The 22,712-nt window shown below is 38.3% G+C and overlaps 2 protein-coding genes across 8 annotated transcripts in view; one reads left to right on the forward strand and one right to left on the reverse strand.

The window, feature by feature from the left end:
* IKZF3 (IKAROS family zinc finger 3) overlaps window positions 1-15,678 on the reverse strand; it is a 95,739-nt gene extending 80,061 nt beyond the window's left edge. For 2 of the 4 annotated variants that reach the window (XM_008997501.5, XM_002748529.8), the window contains exon 1: window positions 10,886-11,078. In XM_008997501.5, coding sequence (XP_008995749.3) covers window positions 10,886-10,892 — 7 coding nt within the window. In that variant the 5' untranslated portion in view covers window positions 10,893-11,078. Of the gene's footprint in view, window positions 1-10,885; window positions 11,079-15,220; window positions 15,421-15,582 lie in introns of those variants that run through there. The other 2 variants (XM_035301442.3, XM_078374342.1) reach the window with 2 other exon arrangements.
* ZPBP2 (zona pellucida binding protein 2) lies at window positions 15,233-22,472 on the forward strand. 4 transcript variants are annotated; one of them, XM_035301450.3, is made up of 8 exons: window positions 15,233-15,435; window positions 15,564-15,629; window positions 17,077-17,202; window positions 17,911-18,072; window positions 18,718-18,936; window positions 19,487-19,569; window positions 20,962-21,142; window positions 22,377-22,472. In XM_035301450.3, the coding sequence occupies exons 1-8, from the start codon at window positions 15,387-15,389 to the stop codon at window positions 22,469-22,471; spliced, it is 981 nt and encodes a 326-aa protein (XP_035157341.1). In that variant the 5' UTR covers window positions 15,233-15,386; the 3' UTR covers window position 22,472. The 4 variants fall into 4 exon arrangements, with proteins under 4 accessions (XP_035157341.1, XP_035157344.1, XP_035157342.1 ...); XM_035301453.2 differs by having other exon boundaries at window positions 20,962-20,993; XM_035301451.3 differs by lacking the exon at window positions 17,077-17,202.
* The last annotated feature ends 240 nt before the right edge of the window (window positions 22,473-22,712 follow it).

Here is a 22,712-nt window from a genome sequence, read left to right on the forward strand (position 1 = left end):
CCTGCCTCCTTCCATTACTCTCCATATTAGCATTCTTTTTATTTCTTTCATAGCACTTAGCATAAATTTAATTATTTCAATTGTTATTATTTGTTCTTTGGTCTGTCTTCTTTACCTTAGCAAATTCCATAAGGGCCAAAGCTTTGTCTGCCTTGTTTACCACTGTATTACCAGTATTTTGCATATGTGGCACAAAACAGGTATCCAATAAACAGTTGTACAATGAAGAATGAAGACTTCTGACTTTTGAATTATATTGTTTATAATAAATGTTGTATTACAAGATTAATCAAAATCAAATGTTATAAAACTGTCATTGTTGAACTATCTTTTAGAATATTTAAAACAATAAAAAACATGCTAAGTACATATGTGAAGATGACCCACCACTGATGCAAAGTATGCTATCAGAGTGATGATAGGTTCTGCTGATACTGTTCAAACTGTAGGCAATGCTTTTCAAAAAAATTTTATTTAAAATAAACTCTCAATTGTAACATAAAGGTGAAATAAATCAAAGTAAATAATACTCTGTATTTCAAAATGTAAATGCACCACAATTTTTCCAGAAGATAGAATAGTAAGGTAGATAGAGATATTTGTAGAGTCACCATGAATGCAACAACTAAATGCAGAAGGATGCATGTTGAATCAATTAAAAAAAACCAAGAAAATAAAGCCATGGATTAAATGAAAAACAAGAATAATAATGGTAAAAGAGGCTAAGCTCTAAACAAAAAAATCATCATTTCTCAATGTACATGGTAATTACAATCCTAGACAATTTAGAGTGTAGAAACCCATGCAAAAATGCTTCATGTTTGAACATAAAATGGAGTTAGAGTCCAGAAGACGTTAGATAGCACAAAATGTCACTATCTTTCAGAAAAGGGAGGTATTCCTCTTAGAATGAGGGATGGCTTCCTAAAGGTGATGCCATTTGAAATAGACCATAATGGATGGGTGAGGATTTCAGCTTACAGAGTTGGGAACTCAGGAGATGTTGGTTTGGGTTGGAGAGAAAACTAATCCAATTTGGACTTGTTGAGTTGGAAGAACAGCATTAGAAAAATGGGGAGTGAGGGAAAGCAATACGTGAACAGGGAATACTAAGCAGTCCAGAGTCACATTAGAGGACAGAAGATATCACTAGAAAGGTACATTAAGTATCTTAAATGGCCAACTAAAAAATATTTAAAATGGTGTTTCGTAGAATAACTTGATATTTTAGGAAGATCATTCTGGCAGCAATCCTCAAAACAGATTAAAATAGGCAAGGCAAGTCGAGCTACAGAGTTACTAGTAACGGTCTAAATCAGTAGTTTTCAAAATGTGTCCTATGGAATCCAGGATTGCAGAGGGCTGCCACAGGTGCTGAACTAACACAAGAGGAAGACAGGCTTAGCAGTGGTCTCTTGTTCCTTCTCCAACTTCTGATTTGAAACATTACACTTGCATCTGATCCCACTAAGATTTTGGTGTAAATGGTGTTCTGTTGCAAAACATAAGTTTTTGTCTTGTTTTTGCGTCTAGTCCTAATACTTGTTGAAATGTGAGACTAACAGTGAAATACCTCAAGGTCATCAAATAATCATCAAGTATCACTGTGTAGAGTAGTAGTTATAAAAGCTATAAGCACTACATGAATTCCTAATATCAACTTGTTCACTTATGATTTGTCTTATTATATAGATTGAATCTGTCTCCCCAAATTGGATTATGTGTAAACATTTTCTAATTGTTTAGGTCTGGGCAACTAAGTCGATACTAGGCCATTAGTATTTGCAATGGATATCTGCAAGTCCTTTGAGAATCTCCAAATTCCTTTTATCGAGATGTACATACTATGCTACCGGCCTGGCACACTTAGAAACTCTGTACTTGTTTGTTCATCCTAGTCTCCCAGCCCTACTAATTCAAATCTGAAAAATTAGCCAGATGGTGTTGGCGTTCACCTGTAGTCCCAGCTACTCAGAAGGCTGAGGCAGGAGTGCTTCACCTTATTATTTCAGAATAGTTTTTAATTAAACTATTCCCAGAAACTTGAGAAATGATGATAAATAATCTTTGCTTCAAAGTTGAATCACACAAACATTCAACATTCATTTTATTTAATTCTGAACATAAAAATCAAATAAGAAGTGCCCCAACCTTATCATAAACATTTAAAAGATTTATAGTATACAATGTATATTGTATATGTACAATATAACAAGTATATTATAAATCTTTTAAATGCTTGTAAGGTTATATGTTACATGTCCTTGTTAGTGAGTAGTTGATTACCATGCTGTGACAAAAGCATGTCCCAAGCACTTGAGCCTGAGCCTTTATAGGCACTTAATTAAGTGCAGGGAATAAGACAGTAATATTATTTTTTTGTTTTGTTTTTTGACACGGAGCCTAGCTCTGTTGCCCAAGCTGGAGCGCAGTGGTGTGACCTCTTATTGCAACCTCTGCCTCCCAGATTCAAGCAATTCTCCTGCCTCAGCCTCCTGAGTAGCTGGGATTACAGGCTCGTGCCACCACGCCTGGCTAACTTTTGTATTTTTAGTAGAGACAAGGTTTCACCATGTTGGCCAAGCTGGTCACAAACTGTTATTAATATTCTTAAATAATTTTACAGCTGGGCACGGTGGCTCATGCCTGTAATCCCAGCACTTTGGGAGGCCAACGCAGGTGGAAAACCTGAGGTCAGGAGTTTGAGACCAGACTGGTCAACATGGTGAAACCCTGTATCTACTAAAGTTACAAAAATTAGCCAGGCGTGGTGGCAGTCACCTGTAATCCCAGCTACTTGGGAGGCTGAGGCAGGAGAATCCCTTGAACCTGGGAGGCAGAGGTTGCAGTGAGCTGAGATCGTGCCACTGCACCCCAGCCTGGGTGACAAGGGCAAGACTGTGTCTCAAATAATAATAATAATAATAATTTTACATGAGAAAATATGCACCGGAGAAAAAATACCAGTACAATATCACAATTTTACTCATTATGTTTATAAAATTTTAATATTTGGCAAAAAAGTCTCATTTTGAGGTCAAAGGATAAATTTATACACTGATAATCTTCAATACTTTAAAGTTTTATGTGAAATTCAAATAAAATTTAAATCAAGTTGGCCCCTGAAGCATATTTGTGGAACTGCCTACACTGTATGCAAGCATAAAAATCAACTATTAGTGATTGCTAGCAGTTTAGATCAAGGAATTTCTTAACTAAGACACAGAGGTAGATGACAGCAAAAATGATTACTTGCCTAATATTATAAAAATTAGTTATTTCCAGTGTTCATACTGGACAGTATTTCTCATCAGTTATGATGTAATTCCATATCCATAAAAATGTTATAGGTTGATAAGAGTGATCTTTTTCTCATATCCACAGACTACCCTAGGAAACAGGAAATTGTTCTGATGTGCCAAATATTCTGGTAAATTAATAGTCTCTCTAATAGACATTACTTCTTAAATGAACTGATGTTGCTGTGATAGAGAATTCAAATTAAGTGAAGTTATGTTCAACAATTTTAAGAATCAAAACGTCTATTGTGAAGAAAAGGTTTATTGTGGAAACTGTAGTGCTTTACTAAAATAAAGACTGTACCAAAATTATTAAATAAAGCCAAAAGTTAGAAGGCATTGTGTTATGTGGGGGGCATGGATTAGAAAAATGGCATTATTTACCTGCTGGATTTAGCCAATACTTCAATCTCTTCTACTAAACCTTTAACAGTACCTTTAACAAATTAACCAGGGAAATTTACCAGTTTCAATGTCTTTATTTTCCTTCCTCCATTCATAAAAGCTGGGCAAGTAAAGAGTCAAATGACCAAACACACAGGCAACTCATTTGTTAATTTATTTAACAAATATAATCGCAGTCCTACTATGTGCTGGGATCCCTAGCTATTCTTGGTGGCATATGCCTTTAGTCCCAGCTACTCTAGAGGATTAGGTGGGAGTAGGTGGGAGGATTACTTGAGCCCAGGAGTTTGAGACCAGCCTGCAATGTAGAGAGACCCCCACCTCAAATAATTTAAAAAAGAGAGATCCCTAAACTTTGGAAATTAACTGTCTAGAAGGGGCTACAGGTGTATTAATCACCAAAATAAACAAGAAAACTAGTTAAAAGAGTAGAAAAATAATGGTTTTATACTATTTCATCAGGACACTATTAAAATGTTTTATATTTCTTATTTTAAAAGTTTCTTCCATTGGCTGGGCATTGGTGGTTCATGCCTATAACCTTAGCACTTTGGGAGGCCAAGGCAGGAGAATCTTTTGTGCTCAGGAATTCAAGACCAACCTGGGTAACGCAGCGAAACCCTGTCTCTATTTAAAAAAGAAAGAAAGAAAAGTTTCCTTTGTAAACCCACAAATAGCCCGATGTGCCAAAAATTTCATCTCTAAGAACATTACTAAGTACAATTTGTGACATGTCGCCAATTCCATTGTTATAAAAAAAAATCACACAGTAAGCTGATTTTAGGTACTGACAAGAAGTAGGAAGAGTAATGCTCTTTATTTCATGTCCATTATCAAGTACCTAGTCTTTTTTTTTGTTTTTTGAGATGGAGTCTTGTTCCATCACCCAGGCTGGAGTGCAGTGGCGAGGTCTTGGCTCACTGCAACCTCCACCTCCTGAGTTCAAGCAATTCTCCTGTGTCAGTATCCCGAGTAGCTGGGACTACAGGCACCTGCCACCATCAAGTATCTAGTTTTAAAATATCTCCTGGATTGGACACATATCTAACATAATATGGTCATATGGCATTGGTATCCAATATAATATGGTAACTCCATATTATTTTTATTTACTCTATACCACTTTGGACTTAAATTTTTTGTTGTTTTTGAGACAGGTTCTCACTCTGTTGCCCAAACTGGAGTGCAGTGATTACAGCTCACTGAAGCCTCAAACTTCCAAGTCAAGTAATTCTCCCACCTCAGACTTCCAAGTACTACAGGTGCACAGCACCACACCATACAGATTTATTTTTATTTTATTTTATTTTTTTAATAAAACAGGATTAAAAAAAGATTTAAAAAAACAATGAAACAGGGCCTCACCATGTTTCCCAGGCTGGTCTCAATTTCCTGGCCTCAAGGAATCCTCCCACCTTGGCCTCCTAAAGTGCTGGGATTACAGGTGTGAGCCACTGTGCCCAGCCCTTAAATTTTTTTTTGTTTGTTTGTTTTTTGAGACAGAGTCTCATTTTATCACCAGGTGCCAGGCTGGAGTGCAGTAGCCCATCCTGGCTCACTGTAACCTTTGCCTCCCGGGTTCAAGCAATTCTCCTGCCTCAGACTCCCAAGTAGCTGGGACTACAGATGCACACCACCACACCCAGCTACTTTTTGTATTTTAGTAGAGACGGGGCTTCACTATGTTGGCCAGGATGGTCTCAATCTCTTGACCTTGTGATCTGCCCACCTCGGCCTCCCAAAGCATTGGGATTACAGGTGTGAGCTGCCACGCCCGGCCCGCCCTTAAATGTTTCAAAGAACTTTTTAATTAAAAAAAAAAAAAAAAACCCTTAAATTTTGGATGCAAAAACCAGATTTCAATTCGGCTGAAAAAGCAATTTCAGAATCACTAGGGATAAAAGCATTTTGATGGATTATATAGTAATATTAATTAATAAAGTTATGCGCAGATTACTTTTCAATCTACATATATTATAAATAGATTGTAATTATTGTTTAATTACTGCATCTTTTTTCATGATTCAAAAGGCCTTGGTGTCATCTTTATAAATTTTTTTTTTGAGAGGGTATCACTCTGTTGCCCAGGCTGGAGTGCAGTGGCATGCTCATGGCTCACTGCAGCCTTGACCTCCCAGGCTCAGGCCATCTACCTACCTCAGCCTACCAAGTAGCTGTTACTATAAGCATGTGCTAACACACCTGGCTAATTTTTGTACTTTTTGTAGAGTCAGGGTTTCACCATGTTACCCAGGCTGGTCTTGAAGTCCTAGGCTCAAGCAATTAGCCCACCTCAGCCTCCCAAAGTGCTAAGATTACAGGCGTGAACCACCACTCTCAGCCTCATCCTTATGATTTCTAATTATCATAAATGTATCAGTTAACATGGAGCTAAATTTAATAAAGCCTATACAGCAGAGCACATTCTATGCCCTTGTTATGTGTAGGGTCTCTTTTCAAAATAATTAATGAAACCTTAGGACAAAAAACATTCACTGAGCACCTACTACTGGCAAGTTTCTGTGTTAATCACTCAGTTCTTCTCATACATGGTCTGGAACTATAGCTTGACATTGAGCCAATTGTCATTGGACATCTATCTAGTGAGCCAGGTGCAGTGGCTCACTCCTGTAATCCCAGCACTTGGGAAGGTTGAGGCAGAAGGATCACTTGTGGCCAGTAGTTCAAGACCAACCTGAGCAACATAGCGAGACCCTCATTTCTACAAAAAATAAAAAATAGTAAATTAGCAGGTCATGGCAGTTTGTACAATAAATTAGCAGGTTATGGTGGTGCATGCCTGTAGTCCTAGCTACTCAAAAGGCCCAGGCAAGAGGATCATTTGAGCCTAGGAGTTTGTGGTAGCCTGAGCAACAGAGCGAGACCTGTCTCTAAAAGAATAAAAAGTTCGATGTCTGATAAAAGATCTACCAATAATCTTTTAGTCCTAAATAAGTGTACGTATATACATCTATATATAAATGAAAAGTTTATAAAAATGTATTTTAAGCCGGGCGCAGTGGCTCACGCCTGTAATCCCAGCACTTTGGGAGGCCGAGGCGGGTGGATCATGAGGTCAAGAGATCAAGAACATCCTGGTCAACATGATGAAACCCCATCTCTACTAAAAATACAAAAAATTAGCTGGGCATGGTGGCGTATGCCTGTAATCCCAGCTACTCAGGAGGCTGAGGCAGGAGAATGGCCTGAACCCAGGAGGCGGAGGTTGCGGTGAGCCGAGATCGCGCCATTGCACTCCAGCCTGGGTAACAAGAGCCAAACTCCATCTCAAAAATAAATACATAAATAAATAATAAAAATATATTTTAAAAGTATCACTCAAAAATATATGCTAATTGTATGGCATCATCTATATCTTACTGATTGAGAAAACAAATTTTGCTCATATTCAACAGATATTTTAATGAACTGTGATCCTGAAAACTGCTTATGTAAATTTAATAGTTAAAATTTGGCTTTACATTAAAAAATGAAATCATATCCTTTGCAACAACATGGATGCAGCTGGAGGCCATTATTCTTAGTGAATTAACACAGAAGCAGAAAACCAAATACCACATGTTCTCACTTACAAGTGGGAGCTAAACATTGGGTACATATGGACTGTTATGAATTAATGTGACCCCAAATTAGACACTGGCAACTCCAAAAGGGGGAAGGGTGGGAGGAGGGGTAGGGTGGGAGGAAGGAAAGGGTTGAAAAACTACCTATAGGGTACAACAGTCATTATTTGGGTGACAGGATCAATAGAAGCCCAAACCTCAGCATCACACAATATACTTATGTAAGAAACCTACACAAGTACCCCTAAATCTAAATTTTAAAAAAATGGCTTTAAGTGACAGTCTAGCAAAAAATATCCAATAACATTTTTGTTTCCCAAGCTTTCTTTTACATTTATACAATTTAAGTGCTTAAAAGATTACTGACTTTTATCAAAGAATTACTAGCCTCAATTTCCTACTTTAAAAATTTATTTAAATAAAATAATCACAATAAACATAATAAAGAGTACTTTTTCAGCACTATTTTAATTGAATGCAACAAATTCTGAGGGCCTCCTATGAACCAAAAACTATCCTTGGCACTTCGTGTACAAAAACAGGACATAGTCTCTGCTCTCCAGAAGCTTAAAGGCCAGAGGGGGAATAAACACCTAAATCAATAAATAATTTCAACACAATGTGGTAGAAGTATCCTCAGAAAGAAGAGGCCTTTAGCTGAGGTAGAGGAACACGAGGGACTGGGTAGGGGTGATCGCCAGAAGGCACTAGGAGGAGGTCATCAGAAGAAGGTCATCATACAGCCTTCATGGTGATGATGCCTGAGCAGTCTTGAAAGATGAGTAGGCATAACCAAGCAGAGAATGGGTGAACATAATAGCAAAGACATGGAAGTGTGAAATACCATATTGGATTACAGGAAGCACAAGCAAGAATTTTGAAAATTTATGTTCTAGGCCCTAAATTTATGTTTAGGATCCCATGGCCTTTCTTTGGCTTTTGGTCCTTAAAACCTTCATATTTCATCCTCTATACACTCACAATGGAGGGGGAACAAATTCCATCAGCTAGAGGACTTACCTCTGTTAATCTCAACCATCCAGAACATGGAAAGGGACCTGAAACAAAAAACTGCTACCACAAAATCCATGTGGTAAGAAATAGAAGCTGACATCAAAATTGTACAATATCCTGGGAATATTTGGTGTAGGGGCATTCAGCTTTACATAGCTGAAAAGCCCTGTGAAAATCTACTATGGAATAATACATGATCTGATAGAACAGTGGCTCCGAGTCACTGAGATAAACTTATCTCTCGCGTACCTTGCTTATAAAGCAGGGGGCTGTGTAATAAATATACCTGGAAAAATCTTTACCCAATATTGTCAAAAATAAAAAGGCTTTATATTAAATAGGAAGTCTGCCATTACCTGTGAAATTCATGTTTGTGAACCACCTCATCTCCCAACCATACCAGACAAGAGATGTTACAGTACAAATAATAAAATTTAGTGATTCATAAAGAATCTCTGGGTAGAAAATAATTAAAGTTGTGAGAAAATTTAAAAGAAATTAAAATTAAAAAGTTATAGCTTCTGATTTAGTATATGCATTAAAATCTTCATTTCTACATGACAAGATTTCTATTTCAAAAACGTATTCATCTGATATCTTCATACAAAGTGTCAATAAATTAATTAAAAGATAAATGAATTTGTTAAATGACTTTATATGTTGAAGGAATTATATAATAAACTGCACAATAAACTGTTATGAATCAATGTGATCCCCAAATTGAGCAGAAAATAAAGGTATTCCATGAAATATTCTACTTTCTGACATTGCCAAGAGAGATATACATTACAGACCAAATCTCTGTTCTTGACTGAGATCAAAACAAGATGATATAAAAATACTTTGTTTTAAATATCAAAAACATGGGCCAGATTAGTCAATTTTTGGTAGCTATAACGAACTAGATATTTTACCACATTGGTAAATATGGTAATATTTACCAATGTAAATATTACCAATGTAAATACTCTATCCTCAAGGACCTGACATTAAAACAGCCAAATTCTCATAATTAACCTCTTTTTAAAATTTAAATGTTAAAGTTTTTGCATTAAGTATACTCTATACTATCTATTCCCATGGACCTATAAATTTAATCTAATCATGTAAACACAACTTTTAAAAATCACTGATCTATATTCTCTTTCCATTTATAATTTATACATTCTGAATTAAATTCTACACAAGTTTTCATTCTTTTCTTCTTCAGGGAGTCTTCATCCAGGCTTATTAAATATCTGTATTAGTACACCAATAACCTAAGATATGCTATTTATTTTCTTTATTTCACATTAAATAAATGAATTTGGAAGTATTAACATTTATAAAGAAATACTCCAGTTTCTATGGATTTACACGATTCTGTACGTTATCCTTAATATGTGGTATGGTTAAGACTAGGAAAAATAGTATCGAAGTACTGATTTATAATTTCATAAATACAAATTAATCATTTTATAATAAAGCATAAGAGCTTTTTAACAATTATTTTTCCCATAGTATACAACAGCCCAATTTTTCCCCCTTGCTATTGGCCAATAAAACCTTTGTTAAAAGTTACACTTCAATAAACTATTATTTAAATGTTAAAATGCAAAAAAAAATTTTTTTTACAAACGGTGAATGTAATCAGACTATATAAAATGCAAACATTTTTAAGTTTTTAAACCCTAATAATTAAAAAATTTAAAAGCATAAAGTTTTTGATGTTTTAATAACTTCATATACTCTAAAAATAAAGCTGCCAAAGATCAGTTCATTGTTAGAGACCCTTCCATTATTATGAAGAAAATATCCACAATCTTCATATTTATCAAAGTAATCTTTTAGTTAGGTGTCAATATCTTATTTTCAATAGAATGAAATTCTGATTTTCTAAATACCGCCATCCCCTTGAGTTGAGATGCATTAGCCATTTTCTAGGTTTTAGAAACACTTGTTGAAAAGACCACCGAAGAAGTTTACAGAAGCGGTGTGAAATTTTAGGTATCCCAAGGAAGCACAGAATAAAAAATGTTTGAGAAGCGAGGATAGTTTTATGATTTTCAAAATTAATTCAAATGAAACTCTTGATGTGAACTTGATTTTTGCGTTGGGTAAAGAAGACTCATTAGACGATCAAGTTCCAAGAGAACTGCAAGTGCCAACCCCTTTCAAATGTACCTTTCCCTTATGACACAATTTACCCTTGGAAGAAAACAAGTCACTCAGATTAGCCTAATTCCAATTAACACTGAGGCTATACGAAGGAAAAAAATATCCCAAAGGGTTGGTTATTCCACCCCAGATTTGCAGCCATTTCAGGGAAACCCCTCAAGTGCTCTTCCTCTGAAGACGTAGGGTTGACCCCCCATGTCTGACAACCATTTAGAAATAAAATTGCAAAAAAGTCATCACTTTCCAAAGAGCGGAGGAAGGACAAGTGAGAATCCACTAGCTTTGCCCTCGGAAATACCTCATATTTACTTTTGACAAAAGAAATAAATAGAAGCAAAACCGAGATTCAGAAGAAACTCTTTCTGCTGCCTGAACCGATCAAGTTTCTCAAAGACCCCGGAGAAAAGAAGCGGGCTGCAGGCTCACCTTCCATGTCGCTGCCGGGCAGGGCTGGAGCTGCTGCTGTGGTTACCCGGCCTCTCCACGTGCTCCTGCCTTCGCCGGGACACAGCTCGCAGCTGGCGGGAGATTCCCTGCGCGGGGAGTCCCCGGGATCCAGCCGCCGCGTCGGCGCAGACCGAAAGGGGCAGGAGCCGGCGACCTGCCGGTAAGCGGGGTTACAGCGGCGCTGGCTGGCGACGGCTTTAAAGGACACTGTCCGCGGAGTGCCACGGGTTCCGCACCTCCTGCCCCTTTTTGAATATCAAACCCAAGGAACCTCGACAGAATGGAAATGGTGCATCACTAAATTGTCTCAAAATGTCTATTTTAGAAGGATAATGGATGAGAAGAGTAATATCACACGGAGGGTGGAGGGTCTGCACTGGTTTCTTGGCAAGCTCAAGTTCAAAGACGTTTATCTTAAACTGAAGAAGATCTGGAACTTTTTGTCTAGATTTGGTGATAACAGCGGTGAAAAGTATCCATGAGAACTCCCTTCTTTCAAAGTATTTTTTTTTTCCTTCCTCACTTTTTCATTTCACATAGTAAAAGACTTTGGTCCAAGTTTTTGGAAAGACAGTCCCAATGGATTTTGGCACTTTTATCAATCCAACTGTTTGATTTTTGGAAGCAATTATGTCACTTTTGTTTTCCCTCCAGGAACTGCTTCGTTTATTTGCCACCCCTCACACAATACTACCCACTCTATATAAATAGAGTGAGTGTTTAATAGAGTGTGTTTATTTTCTCTCAGCCTGCCTTCTTCCAAATAGACACCTTACGAAAATACATATACGATGTTTCAGAAAAATAAGCAAAGAAAGTAGAGCTAAGGGTGGAAGGTGGTAGTAGTAAGATAGGAAAATTAACTTAAAGATGTCAGTACACAGATAGATACCAGCCAACATCTTTTCCCAACATCCTCCCTACTGTCTAGAGATAAAGCACACATTTGACTGCAGAGAGAGGAAAGGGGACGTGACCACACAACTGTTTTCAAAGCAGAGCTTTTCTTCACATTGAGGTCTAGGAGCCCTTCTAAAGGTACCCAGTGTGCTGAATGAGTCTCAAAAGGCCACTGTCACCCTTATTAGAAAATCGTATTAGCGTATACAAATATATTTGAGACTTAAGGTTGAGGATTTGTGTATCAGCTGACCATATCAGAAGAAACCCACACTTACAAGTTAAAGTATGCATGCTGTAATTTTATGAATTGTAGTTTTTTGGGTTTTTTTTTTTTGAGATGGAGTTTGGCTCTTGTTACCCACGCTGGAGTGCAATGGCGTGATCTCGGCTCACCGCAACCTCTACCTCCTGGGTTCAGGCAATTCTCCTGCCTCAGCCTCCTGAGTAGCTGGGATTACAGGCACGCGCCACCATGCCCAGCTAATTTTTTGTATTTTTAGTAGAGATGGGGTTTCATCATGTTGACCAGGATGTTCTCGATCTCTTGACCTTGTGATCCACCCGCCTCGGCCTCCCAAAGTGCTGGGATTACAGGCTTGAGCCACTGCGCCCGGCCGAATTGTAGTTTTAAACAATAATGTGTTGTGGGTATAGGCAGTCTATGTGATGTGTGTATATATATTTAAATGGGTGAAAAACTGTACTGGCTTTAAACACCATGGTAGCATCTCTATAACTGTATAAGTTGGGAGTTCTACAGGATACCCATTTTGGAGAAATACTCTAAACACTAGGTCTAATTTTAGTACTGAAAGGGGAAATTTGTTGTTTGTTAGTTTCTAAAAGCAAAAATAGCACATCAAAAGTCGCAGAAGAGGAACTGTAAAATTTCACAGGGATGGTATGAGGATGAAAAGGTATTTGGTTATTAAAAAGTTGTAAGCCTGGCGCAGTGGCTCATGCCTGTAATCCCAACACTTTGGGAGGCCGAGGCAGGAGAATCATCAGGTCAGAAGTTAGAGGCCAGCATGATGAACATGGTGAAATCCTGTCTCTACTACAAATACAAAAATTAAATTAGCTGGGCGTGGTAGTGAATGCCTGTAATCCCAGCTACTCAGGAGGCTGAGGCAGAAGAATCCCTTGAACCCAGGAGGCAGAGGTTGCAGTGAGCTGAGATTGTGCCACTGCTCTCCAGCCTGGGCGACAGGGCAAGACTCTGTCTCAAAAAAAAAAAAAAAAAAAAAAAAAAGTTGTAAGGAAACTTTATAATCTTCCATTACAATACTCTGTATACTTGACAGTGGAACATGTTACTACTATGTAAATAGTTCAAAACTGAGTATTTCAGACTCCCGAGAGTGATACCTAAGGGGATTAAAAGTGGATTGGCAAAATAATTTATGTAGCTACTCCACCCTCAGGGAGGTGCAGCATAAATCCCTACTCTTTAAGTGTGGGCGCACATAGTGGCTTCCTTCCAAGAGTATAGTATGAAAGTGGGGGAGTAAGTTGACAGTGGAGAAACCTGACAAACAGTATCTAACCCAACAGACCAAGGTTAACATCAAGTGATAAGGCACGTTGATAGTATGTACCCTTTATATGATGTGATGGGGATGTCATTTTATCTCTGTAATCTTCCTACCAAGAACCCATAATTCTAGTCTAACATGGGGAAAGACACCAAATTCCAGTAGAGAGGCAGTCTACAAAATAACCAGTTAAAGGCAGGTCAAGACCTTCAACAACAAGAGAAGTCTGACACAGTCAAGAGGAATCTAAGGAGATATGACAACTCTAGGTAATGTAGGATCCCATGTGGGAGCAAAAAAAAGAGGGGGGGTTGGCAGGGGACATTAGGCAAAAAACTAAGGAAATCTGAATCAAGTTTGGACTTCAGTTAACAGTAATATATCAATATTGGCTCATTAATTGTAAGCAATGTACCATACTAATGTAAGATATCAATAATAGGGAAAATCGAGTGGGAATATGTAAAAACTCTCTGTACTGTTTTTGTAATTTTTCTGTAAATCTAAAACTCTTCTAAAATAAAAAGTTTATTTAAAAAGTGTGGATGGGTACTTTTGACAGACAACTGCTACTCATTTGGTTAAGTCTCTTCTAACAGGATTTAGTTTATCACATAGGATTTACAAGGATCAATTACTTGCAATAACTGAGAAGCCAATAAGACACACCGTGGATTTATAATGTACTTTGACTAAAACTGGAGCGATGACCTTGGAGGGAATCAAAGATAATGCCTAAATCTGTCTTCATTATCATTACCTTAAGAAGGGAACAGTTGAGACCAGACCCATGAATCCAGACATGGTAACTGACAATGGGTGGATCTTACTCACTGAGTCACATTTCACCGCATATGCTATATAGGTAAAATTAACTGTGACTAAAAATGAAATTACTGACAAAGGTTGTTCCTGGACCATCTGAGATAGTCCAAGTACTGACTCGGCTCAAAGGAAATAAAACCGAAAACTCTTGATCTCACCCAAAATAACCATTCTGCACCCTGTCTGAACCTTGGGCTCTCTCTGCTAACCAGCCCACTCAAAACCACTACTGAGGGTGGTGCCCCGCTGCTAAGAAACAGACAACATACAGGGCCTTTCGGGCCACCAAACTAATAGCCAAGAAGGAGCCATCAACGACGCGGGCAGGATCCCCTTTGGAGCCCCCTGATCTTGACTAATCATCCATCCCTACAGAAAAAACCAGTCGGGCTCTTGCCTTACGGTTGGACTCATTTTTAAAGCCAGGTCACTTCACCAACCTAGATACGTGTGCACTGGGGGAGGTCTCTCACATCGCCTCGTACTTGAAGTGAAAATCAAGATTCAACGCTCCTCTAGAGTGGGACGGCCCAGAGGCGCCTTCTTGGCTCAGCAGAGGCTCTTCCGGGTCTTGGTTTTGCGGGTAAAGAACGCAATTAGGTAAAACTTGCGTGTCAGTTTGAAAGAGACTGGACACCCCGTTTCACCGTTAATGAGATGAGAGGCATAGGAAATCCCCACGCGGGCCTCTCTGCTTCACGTGAGGAGAAAATTGTCACAAGCCTCTGCCTTCCTCAGGTCCCAATCTCATCGCATCCCCTGGCCGCCCCGCCCCCACCACGGTCCTTGGGCCCCGCGGTGTTCTCTCCTCCATCCCTTCAGCCCTTAGACTGGGGAATCCCGGGAACGCGACCCCGCGGCTTCTTTCCCGTTACTCTCTTCTTCCCTTCCGATCCGCTAGGAGAACGAAGGGTCTCCGAGCGCGGGAAAATGGCGCCGAACTTGAGGCGCGAAGCGTTCGCACGCCTGCGGCCGCGTGGGCACCAAAGGACCAGGCGTTCGCCTCCCGCGCCCTCGCCCCGCCCCCGCGCGCGAGAATCAGAGCACTCACGCGCTCTCTTGTGCGTCCGCTCCCGAGGTGGCGACAGACGGGTAGGGGAGGCGACCCCGGCGTTCTGCTCGGCGCTGTGGAGGAGATGGGGAGGTCTTGGGCCAGGGCTGAGGTAGGAAGGAGACCGTCCCTCGACGCCTCCTGCGACGCTAGCCCCTGAGCCGCGATGCGAGCGTGGGCCCTACTCTCCGCGGTGCTCTGGTGCCTCCCAGGAGGTGGGGCTCCCTCCACCCGATCCCCAGGCCTCTCCCTCTGCCCTGCCTCCCTCGCCTCGCCCTGTCCTGTCCTACTTGAACCCCGTTACTCTTCTAACTAAAAAGTCAGTGATTTCTTTCCTCCGCAGTCGAATGCCCGCGTTCTACCTTATTCAATTCGAAGGGCTTCATTTATGGCCAGCTGGGACACCCAGGTAACAAGGACCTCTGCACACGCGCGCCCAGTGGAGGGGCCGGAACTGCGGAGCTCTTCCCGGAAGAGCTTCCCTGGAACCTGGAGGGAAGGGGAGCGAGTGATCGTTTATTGAGCATCTGTTATACCAAGCATCTGCTTGGCAGGTCGCAAAGGTCGCATCTTTCATCCTTACAGCGACCCTTGTTGTGTTGTCTTGCTAAAGCCGTGCAGCTCCCAAGGGGCTGGGATTCATTCCAAATTTCTTTCTCCGATGCCATCTCACTTCCAAGTGTCTCTGCTGCTTTGCAGCGCGGGAAACCCACTCGGAGAAGTGATTTCCAAGGCCTTCTGTTTGGAATATCTTTAATCCTCCCGTTATTAACTGGAAGAACTACGTGTCCTTCAAGGCTCAGCTCAAATGTCCTTTATCTCTGCAGTGAAACTTTCCCAAGGAAAATTAGTTACATAGCTAATTTTAGATAACTTTGAGCCAGTTGATAGCATTTGTTATGTTTAGAATCCTTCTAGGTTTGGGTCCTCTCCCCGACTCCCAGCAAATTGTAGGACGTTGTCTTTATGTACTCAGAGCCTGGCATTCAGTAGGCTTTAAAATTAGTATCTTTCTGGGTTGCAGTGATTCCAAGCATACAGTTGTTTCTCTACCAAACCAGAAACAAGAAGCAATCACACATGTTCCTAGTATACCCCAGAGAGGCCTATTGTTCCCAATGGAGGAAATTTACAGTTAAACATCAAATTTCCCTTAGAGTGATCATGATCTTGTTTGTTTGTTTTTGATAGTCTCTGTCACCCAGGCTGGAATTCTAGGGCACAATCTCAGCTCACTGCAACCTCTCCCTCCTGGGTTCAGGAGATTCTCCTGCCTCAGCCTCCTCCGTAGCTGGGACTACAGGCACACGCCACCATGCCCAGCTAATTTTTTATATTTTTAGTAGAGGCGGGGTTTCACCATGTTGACCAGGATGGTCCTGATCTCTTGAGCTCATGATCCACCCGACTCGGCCTCCCAAAATGCTGGGATTACAGCATTTTGAATTGCTTCCACCAACCCTCCAAAAAATTATGATTTGAGTGAGTTCTCAAAATATGAGTGAGTTCTCAAATTCAAAGCAACTTTGAATTGCTTCCACCAACCCTCCAAAAAATTATGATTTGAGTGAGTTCTGAATGTGTACATTAAAATGAACTTTAAATGTATAATGTATATTTTTATAAACAAAATTATATGGAAAAATGTTATGACTCATGACTAATAATGTAGAGTTTCAAAAAACTTACTATGAGAAGCAAGAACTTCAGATTAGCATTCTAAATGTTAAATATCGATTTTTTAAAATAGTGAAATCCAACAATAATTTGTGTCTTCAGGACAAAATGGTAGGAGTATATTTCTTAATTTAATTTTGCTATATAATGTAGTTATACATTATTTTATTTCATCACAGAGAAAATATATGTAAAGTTACATCAAAATAGCATAGTCCTTATCTGTAAGGATTTTAAGCTTGCTAAAAAAGAAATAGTGGACCCCACCTACTTATGGATTGGGCCTAATGAAAAGACATTAACAGGTAAATCTGATTTTAATATGTTCTTTTTTAATGATGTGAACATATTCTTAGAAAATCACTATTGCTTATTAGAAAGAACAAATTGAAATTTAGTTTTAATGGCAGTTTCTGTTGCTCCCTACTTAGACCAATCATGTTATATCTTGGCCACTTCCCTATTTTCTCCTCATGCAAAAACTGAAGCAGTAATTTTTGTGCCCTACTTCTCAGAGCTATGTTAATTCAAAGGTCTTTATTTTTTTATTTTATTTTTTTAGTTGTTTTCTTTTTATTTCTTTCAAAGGTCTTTATAAAACCTAAAATTTATCACTGTAGCACCAGTAACAGGAGATGAAATATCTAATATATAATTTTTCATGATGTTATCATGCCTTGGAACATAAGTATTATTAATTAGTTACTGTCTTGTCTGAATAAATTGTATAGCACTACAGGGCAATGTAATCTCTTCTTCTGAATTATTGGTATGAACCAATTGGAACTAGATGCCAAGAAACAAAAAAACACACACAAAATGTATTTCAAAAGTGTACTTTATCATGTAGTCTCCCATAGAGTAATATGACAGAATTAAGATTTTGTGGGATTCTTAAAGTTGAGATAGTTCATTAATTTGAAAAAAATATTTGTATCAATTTGTAATTCCAAGTTTACTAAATAATGCTTGATATGTTATATGTTAAATAAGTAATTTACTATTCTGTTTAGGAAATAATCGAATAAATATAACTAAAACTGGACAGCTGATGGTGAAAGATTTTCTGGAGCCTTTGTCTGGACTTTACACATGTACTCTTTCTTATAAGACTGTTAAAGCAGAAACCCAGGAAGAAAAGACAGTAAAAAAGAGATATGACTTTATGGTCTTTGGTAAGAATTTAGGCACATTTTAACTTATACATTTAGTTTGGATCACAATTAAATGTTTAGTTTCTTCATTTAGTGAAAATGAGTCTGTAATAGGTGACTATCACTAATTATGACTTACAGAATATTTTGGGATGTATTTGACTAGGCAAACTCTTAAATTGACATCAAGATAGTTTATCCTAAATAATCTTCCTTCAATTCCCTAGTTGCCTCTGTCTAGGTATGCAAGCACATCTACATTACCACAATTTAGCAGGTAATTTAAAAACTGATCTTTAATTCTGTAAAAGCAAGATTCTTTCACTGGGCTGTGCTGACAGCAATGATACTTTCTGTAAATTAAGGCCCTCCCCAAAAAGTCTTTTTTTCCCCTTGATGCTGTTATCTATATAGCCTTCCCAAAGAAGCCATTTCTCTTGTTGTGCCAAGTAGATAATATATCAGATGAAAATAACATTTTTCATTAAAGTTAGTAGTTTGGTGTATTTTTGTGAGGACTAACTGATAAAACATTTTATTAGATAAGTTTCTATGCTGATTGCAAGACTGATGGGATTTAGTATTACATGTTATTTGAAAACTGTTTGGTAGAGGAAATTAATGCTAGGCACCATTGTTTTCACTCTTATCTTTCTTTTTTTAAAGCCTATCGGGAACCTGATTATTCATATCAGATGGCTGTACGTTTTACCACAAAGTCTTGTATAGGGAGATACAATGATATGCTCTTTAGAGTGCTGAAGAAAATCTTGGATAATCTAGTATCTGATTTGTACTGCCATGTCATAGAGCCGTCATATAAATGCCATTCTGTTGAAATTCCAGAACATGGCCTCATACATGAGCTATTTATAGCATTTCAAGGTAAAATTTTAACATTTCTTTAATTTTGAATTTTGTCCTGAACCATGAGAATTTCAAAGGTAATTACCATATTAATATGAGATTTTTTAAAGTAATAGGTCTTAAATGTTTGTTAAGCACTAAAGTATATAGTTGATCTTAGCCTGTTTACAGTTCTAAAACAACACACTAATTACTTTCAAATATGGCATATTGTTGCTTCTTAAAAATCAATGTCATTTGATTAATACAGCCTTGATGCAGCTAATATTTCACTTATAACTTCTTATAGAATTTTTAATTCTATTTTTGAAAATTTAGTAAAAGTAAATAACCAAACCAAATGTGTTTCTGTTCATTTTAAAGCCTTGTAGTTACTTATATTAGCCACCAGATGGAGTGAAACCATAAAGTATAAATTATTCAAATTGTGCACCTTGTTTTAGTGCTAGGATTAGATAGTGGGACTAAACATGCCTGCATGCACACTGAATTCAGCACTTGGACCTTTATTGAAATGTTTGAAACTTTTCAGAATCCCTTTGTGACCTATCATTTGTTTTCTCTTCAGTTAATCCTTTTGCACCAGGGTGGAAAGGTGCTTGCAATGGATCTGCTGACTGTGACGATATCCCTAATCATAATATCCTCCAGGTGAGACTGTCATTGTAAGGAAGAATTATTTATCTTTTTCTTTTTTTAGAGACAGGGTGTTACCCAGGCTGGAGTGCAGTGGTATAACCATAGCAAACTGCAGCCTCGAACTCCTGGGCTCAAGTGACCTTCCTGCCTCAGCCAAGGTGGAAGTATTTGAAAATCAATAAAGCTATTTTAAAATTTTTTGTAAATACTTTGTTTCATTAAAATGTTTCTTAAAAATCTATTTCTCCATATTGTGAATATTTATCAATAATTAAGACATTTCTAAGGAGTAAATTTAAATTATTTTTTAAAATATAAAGTATTAATATTGATTTTTTTAAGTATTATTGATTTTTGGTTTCAGTTTTTTAAACTAAGATTATGAGATTCTTGGTTATTTCAAGATGTTATTTTTTTTTTATCAAAAGAGAGATGGAGTATCAAGATGTGTTATTTTGGAATAGTAAATCTGGAACATTAGATAGTTCCCAAGGTTAGTATTATGTATTTTATCTATGACAGAAAGATCCCTGGTCTTTGTTCCTCAAATGATGATTAAATAGTAGCTTAAAGGATGATTTCACAAACATGTTACCCTAGGTTAAGCCAATGGTGCTTCCCAAACTGTATCTCTATTGATCATAATAGTTACTCTCCCCTCCACCATCCTCAGAGGCTAAAGACATAGTCTTAAAATCCCTCCATCCCCTCATAAGCAGTGAAGAAAAAAAGAAAAATCCCTTCACTCTCTGGTCTAGTTCCTGAGCCCATATCCTGAATTGATGTTGTGCATGGCTTATGAGAAACACTTAGTTAACGTTAGTTATTATTAAATTTTGTGTTAAAAACCCAAAATTTACATCATCAGCTTATAATGCTCACCAAAGAAAAGTTTTTGTTTTTTGGTTTTTGGTTTTTTTTTGAGATTGAGTCTTGATCTGTCACCAGGCTGGAATGCAGTGGCTCAATAACAGCTCGCTGCAGCCTCCACTTCCCAAGTTCAAGTGATTCTCCTGCCTCAAGCTCCCGAGTAGCTGGGACTACAGGCGCGTGCCACCATGCCCAGCTAATTTTCGTATTTTTAGTAAAGATGGGGTTTCACCATGTTGGCCAGAATGGTCTCCATCTCTTGACCTTGTGATCTCCCTTGGCCTCCCAAAGTGCTAGGATTACAGGCATGAGCCACTGTGCCTGGCCAATTTTTCTTAACCATTGCACAAATTCAATTGACAACAGTTGATAAGGTAAAGCCTAGACTAATTTTGGTGTTAACACACACCTTTTCAGGAATTTATCTATGTAAAGTATGGCATGCTTACACTACATTATTGCCTCTGATACTGGAGGATAAATTTGGTTCAGGGTTTAGTAATTGTACCTCTCTCTGGTATTTTTAAACCTTAGGCAAGAGATCGAATAGAAGAATTTTTTCGGAGGCAAGCATATATTTTCTACCGTAACTTTAATAAAACTCTACCAGCAATGCATTTTGTGGACCACAGTTTTCAAGTAGTACGTCTGGATAGCTGTCGACCAGGCTTTGGAAAAAATGAAGGTCTACACAGTAATTGCGCTAGCTGTTGTGGTAATTACAGAATATAAATATCTAAATATTTAAGTTATATAGTCAGAAGAATACATGAGTAATTCACTTGGCATAACCGAATAGAATCTTTACACTGATTCTCTTAGCAAAAAATTTATCTAAAGGGAAGTAAAAATTCAAAGCCCCAATTTATTTTTTATTTTTTATTTATTTTTGAGACAGAGTCTCGCTCTCTTGCCCAGGCTGGAGTGCAGTAGTGTAATCTTGGCTCACCACAGCCTCCATCTCCCGGGTTCAAGCGATTCTCCTGCCTCAGCCTCCTGAGTAGCTGGGACTACAGGCACCCGCCACCACAGCTGACTAATTTTTGTAAAAAGTAGAGATAGAGTTTCACCATGTTGGCAAGACTGGTCTCGATTGAACTCCTAACCTCAAGTGATCACCTGCCTTGGCTTCCCAGAGTGCCCAAAGAAATTACAGATGTGGGCTACCACACTTGGCCCCTTTTTTTCTTTTTTTTGATATGGAGTCTGGCTTTGTTACCCAGGCCAGGGTGCACCATGGCAGTCTTACTTAGCTCATGGTAACACTGCCTCCCAGGCTCAAGCCATTCTTCAATCTCACAATCTCAGCCTCCCAAATAGCCGGGATTACAGGTGTATATCACCACACCTGACTAATTTTTGTATCTTTAGTAGTGATAGTGTTTCACCCCGTTGCCCAGACTGTTCTCCAATTCCTGAGCTCAAGCAATCTGCCCACCTTGGCCTCCCAAAGTGCTGGAATTATAGGCGTGAGTCACAGCACCCAGCCAAAGCCCAAATTTCTAAATATACTTATTTTAATGTATATTAACTCTTCCTGATGTACTCTCTTGTATACATTTCCATAGTGTTCTGTCTTAAGCTACTGTACAATGAAGGAAAACAGAATGGTACTACCTAGAAAGCAGAGAACTAGGAAACAGGAACCAGAAAACTAGAAATAGGAACTCATAAATGGGGCATTGAGGAAGATACTGTAAAATGCTGATAGTAAAAGAAAAAATAGGATGCTCACTTTCTCCTCTCTTTAAGATCATCAGATTATAAAGTTTGAAACTCATAAATAATCTTTTACAACTTAAATTAGCTGAAGATTACTTGGTATAATATAGGTACTGAAATGGTGTGATATTGAAGGCAGATTTATATTGTTGGTATAAAATACCTCCAAGTTGCAGAAGCATAAAATACCTATAAATTATAATTACTCCATGTGTTTTCCTCTGCAGTGGTTTGTAGTCCCGGGACTTTTAGTCCTGATGTTGATGTGACTTGTCAGACCTGCATTTCCGTCTTCATCTACGGAGCTAAATCTTGCCCATAAACTTCAAACAAAAATCGGCAATATGAAGACTAGAGGTGAAAGCATTGTCACTTACTTGTGGAAGTGGGGGACATAAGATGATTTGTTCACATCCCAGAGCATCACAGGTAGTTCCATTAAGTAAAATCAGTAAGACCAAACCACTGGAAAACATGCATTTTAGAAACTTTAAAAAAAATGGTTAACTTGGCATTTCTAAGAAGGCATTTAATCCAGTATCTCCAATATACAAAGGAAAGTT

Source organism: Callithrix jacchus, chromosome 5, assembly GCF_049354715.1.
Source record: "Callithrix jacchus isolate 240 chromosome 5, calJac240_pri, whole genome shotgun sequence".
Classification (NCBI taxonomy): Eukaryota; Metazoa; Chordata; class Mammalia; order Primates; family Cebidae; genus Callithrix; species Callithrix jacchus.

Coding starts and splice junctions, on each gene's coding strand:
- ZPBP2 (XM_035301450.3), top strand. CDS start 15,387: ATGCGAGCGTGGGCCCTACTCTCCGCGGTGCTCTGGTGCCTCCCAGGA. Junction 17,203..17,910: donor TAATGAAAAGACATTAACAG/GTAAATCTGATT, acceptor TATTCTGTTTAG/GAAATAATCGAATAAATATA. Junction 18,073..18,717: donor ATATGACTTTATGGTCTTTG/GTAAGAATTTAG, acceptor CTTTTTTTAAAG/CCTATCGGGAACCTGATTAT.